Consider the following 4,219-nt stretch of genomic DNA (forward strand, 5'->3'; position numbering starts at 1 on the left):
CTTGACATCCAGTTCTATTTTTGTTTAAACGAAAAAGTAAAAAATAATAAATTTTTTTAAAGCAAAATTAGTTTAAGCAATTTTTTTGACTTAAACAAATTTTTACAAATTCACTTAAGTAAATCATTTTTACTTAAGTGAATTTTGCATCTTCTCTCTCAATTTTTCTTTTTCTTTCTCCTTCTCTTCATGCTTAACATTCGCTTCTCAACTTCTATGTTCAACCTTCTCTAGCCTCTATATTCAACCTTCTTCATTCTCTCATACCCAACTATTCTCTTTTTCTCCCAACTCCTTTTTTCCTCCACCCCATACCCAACTCCTTTCTTTTTATTCTCACTCTCATCCTATTCTATACTTATCTTTTTTCCTTTTCTCCATACTCAACCCTCCACCCTCCTCTTCCTCTTCCATCATTCCAGTACCATCCGCTCTCCTTATCTTCATCCATTCTTAGTTCTCTCTTTTCTTTATACTTAGCCTCTATCTTCTCAAATGCATAAAATTCGTTTAAGACAAAAATAATTTGCTTAAACAAATCCAATTCGCTTAAATAAAAATAAAACTAAATGTCTAGTTTCTGTCAAAATTGGAGAAAATTTAAATACCATGATTACACATTATGTCCAAGACAGTATATAAATTGATCTCATACATAATGGCCCATGTGCATGATTATAAGTGAAAAACATAACAAAACATATTTTAAACACACCATATACAGTATACTTTGATAAGTTCATTGAGTGTCAAAGAGGAATAGAAATACTAATTATGCGAATTTTTCTAAATCATAATAATGGACTAAAAAATTACAGCAGCCAGTTCATAGGAGTACTTCATACATTTCTTGTTCTCACAAAAATGCCTCAATTATTGTTGACAAGAGAAAATAAATAACAATAGAGAGCCTACATAAAAGACACAACAGTAAGGAGGATAAATTTGTGCTGGTAAAACATGGAAATAACAGTAACAATTCTTAGATGCAACCTACCAAAACACATTTATTCCATGTATATGTAATATACATATATTACAACGAGGAAGTCTTATGAAATAGTGACCCAAAGGAGACAAATCAAGAAGTGGATAAAACGGTAAAAGAAAACAAATCATGTCCAGAAACAATGAAAAAAAAATGGAAATACGAGTCATATCATTGGGCGCACTCACATGTGATGCACGACTTTTTTTCAAAATGCAATATAATGTAACTTTGAGTTGACAAGACCTCAACAAATAGAGCCTACGTAAAAGACACAACACACTTATGAGCTCATAAGCACCCATTTTTGTCCTTCTTTTGTAGGTATATATATAGGTGTTATGCATTTTCGCTTTTCATTTTTAACTTTTACTTTGACCTTTAAAGGCATCATTCTTCTCCATCTAGTCGAGAAACATTCAATTTAGTGTTCTTTTTTTAATCACATGACAAGCTGAAATCTAACCTTGAAACTCACTAAAAAACTGTAGTAACACATCATTATGTTAGTTCATTCTTACTGGACTTCCGATCGCTCCATACTTTTGAGAACGTACCAAACCATATAAAATGAATAAATCATGTCAATTCTAGTTATTCCTTTCATAAAGAAAGAGTTTTTGATACAAAATCAAAAGAAACAAATCTATTCCAACTATAATTCTATAATTGGTCCCCAAGTCCAGATAAAGAATAGGTGTTGTGTTAGGACTTCAACAATTAAAATAAAAGTTATCAAAATCTATACATGAATCACTCATGATGATGATATTGTGGTAGGTGCATAATAGAAACTGAAAAAAATTAATTCACTGCCAATTAGCTTAATTTTACTGGTAGAGAACATACATTTTTGAGGCATGATATGAAGGAAAATTGTCTCTTAACATTTCTTTCTCTGCTATTTACATAGGGAAATAGTAAAGAGCTAGCAAGCAAAATGCTTATCCCTTTTTGTGCATGCTTGAACTTGATCCTTAGTTAGGATTTGGAGGACTCTTGAATGTGCTGATCCACGATATGAGAGAACACAAACGTTAAAAAAGAATGCTTGGGAATTAATTCAAGCTAGTCATGCCAGCAGAGAAGCATGACAACACATCTTCTAATTATATATAGTCTTCCTTTTTGCTCTTTGAGGTACCCTCCAAGCCTTCTGCATGAAACCTTCTTCTTTGAAGCTCTCATTGATTCTTTGCTCATCTTTGTGTCTATGCTCATTTCTTAGTTCTGCTTACACTTTGCAGTGTAGAGAGACAAATGGGCAATGTGTGTGCGCGTGTGTTTTGAAACTTGAAACCCCTTGAAGCAATGTTTCAAAAGGGGCTTCCAAAGGGCTTCTTATAGAGCCAAGTGTGTGGTCCTTAGTTCCAAAAGAAAATGTCTATAGGCCCCCCAATTCAGATTCCATGCTCCTATTCTCCCTCTCTCTCTCTCACTGCACCAACATTTATGTTGGCATCAACTACCAAGATAAGTGGTCGGCCATTGAATTAAACGAAAAAAAATATACTAGTAATAATGTTTAAGTGATCGATGCCTAAATATAAACCAGAGTTATCCTAAATTTTTTAGATTTCCATGGTTTCGCGATAAGAACCTCATAATTAGGCAAAGAAAGTATGAAGCTTCCTTGTCATGTCGTTTGACTATATTATCAAATTATTAGTACACCTACGTTGCTGTGGAATTTCCTCTTCCAATTTGTAATGAGGACATTTGGAAAAGTTTTATGTAACTTATTTAAATTTATTTTATTTAATGATTAAGCTTATGAATGCCTGTTATGACATTTTTATCAGTAATTTTTTAACTTTTGTATATATTTAATTAAGTCATTTACTTACATATATATGTTTTAAATTGTAGATTATTCTAAATAATTGTTTTTTTTAACACGGGGTAAGTATGTTGTACACCAGTTAGGTGAAGAGCAGTACAATTGTCTAGAGTTAATTTTGGTCTTACCCATGTTCCTATTCTCAATTTTATAGGCTCTGTGCAAAACTAACAGATGCCCACTTTCTATCTTACACTAGATCGTCCCAAAACTGTAATGGCAGGCTAATAGTCAAAGTTAGGCATGTGATTTCAAATATGGGATATAAAGACAACGGTGTGTCAGAGAAGGTTATCTTAAAGGACATTAGAGTATAAATGTAAAATGGTTGTGGCTCCACGAGTTATGGCCTAATGTGCTTAATCGTGTGGCATGAGGAAAACTCTCTCAGGGATTGTAAGTCCACAAATATAGTGAAAGATCAACAATATTTAATGACTCTTTTTAATTTATGTTTTTATCTACTACCGTATATATTTTTTCCCGTGTCTGAGCCTACAAACTTGAAGCCAAAAATTGTATGTGAAAGGTAGAAAATATTGTTGAATCTGAAATTATTCCGAGTGACTTCTTCAAACCCGACCAATTGTTACAATATTTAGAGCTTCATCTTAATTTAACCACAAGCATAATCCCACATGTTGTGTCTTGTGCTCCACCCATATCACTTAGACTAGCAGCAATTCCATTTATCTATTTTATTTTATATTTCTCTTTGGAAGTATAAATAAAAGTTTTGTCGTGCTCTATTAGGTCATTAAGTAGCCTCACCGAAACATTATATTATTCCTTTAAACGAACTTCGATCTCTTATTGATGCATAATGTCAAATTAGTGATTGTAAGATTAATATAGCTTATCCTTTTAGGGGGAAAAAAAGAGAAACTTAAAGGCATAATAAGATAGTGTCCTTATATATATATATATAAGCTTGGATTTATTACCTCATAATATATTCACCCTACCACATGATCGAGTCACTCAACTTTGGTTTTTACTAAGGCAATGAGGGTAAAGAAGAAGCGAGTCACTTTAAAAACAAAGTTAAGGGAAAAATCATTGAAAAATGTAACCAAAAAAAAAAAAAAAAAGTTTTAGGCTTGGTGTATGTGTTCATGAGCATGGGGGTGATTTTAAAATGTGATTTTGATGTTGAATATGGGGTCCAAGGAATCCATTGTATTAGCTAGCTCTACCCCAAGGTGTGGGAGAGAAGGGTCTAACCATAAGGGACATGGGAACTTTAAATATGTCTAGAAGGCCTTCACTAACAATTTTGTCTGAGCCATGTTCCTTTCTGGCTTTCGTCTAAGAATATCTTAATGGACCAAACGCAAAGCTGTAATGCACTAAGAAGACATGCCAACACGTGAAATGCTCGTGAGTGGCAT

At 33.0% G+C, this 4,219-nt stretch overlaps 1 protein-coding gene across 1 annotated transcript; it reads right to left on the reverse strand.

Annotated features, from left to right (window-relative positions):
• Window positions 1-2,056: 2,056 nt before the first annotated feature.
• Window positions 2,057-2,176, reverse strand: LOC113863676. Its single transcript, XM_027497329.1, has one exon. The coding sequence runs from the start codon at window positions 2,174-2,176 to the stop codon at window positions 2,057-2,059; it is 120 nt and encodes a 39-aa protein (XP_027353130.1).
• Between the last annotated feature and the right edge of the window lie 2,043 nt (window positions 2,177-4,219).

The sequence above is a fragment of the Abrus precatorius genome, unplaced genomic scaffold, assembly GCF_003935025.1.
Source record: "Abrus precatorius isolate BTA unplaced genomic scaffold, Abrus_2018 Scaffold3, whole genome shotgun sequence".
NCBI lineage: Eukaryota > Viridiplantae > Streptophyta > Magnoliopsida > Fabales > Fabaceae > Abrus > Abrus precatorius.

What these genes read in the sequence shown, in the direction of transcription:
- LOC113863676 (XM_027497329.1), bottom strand. Translation starts at nt 2,176, where the DNA reads ATGAGAGCTTCAAAGAAGAAGGTTTCATGCAGAAGGCTTGGAGGGTAC.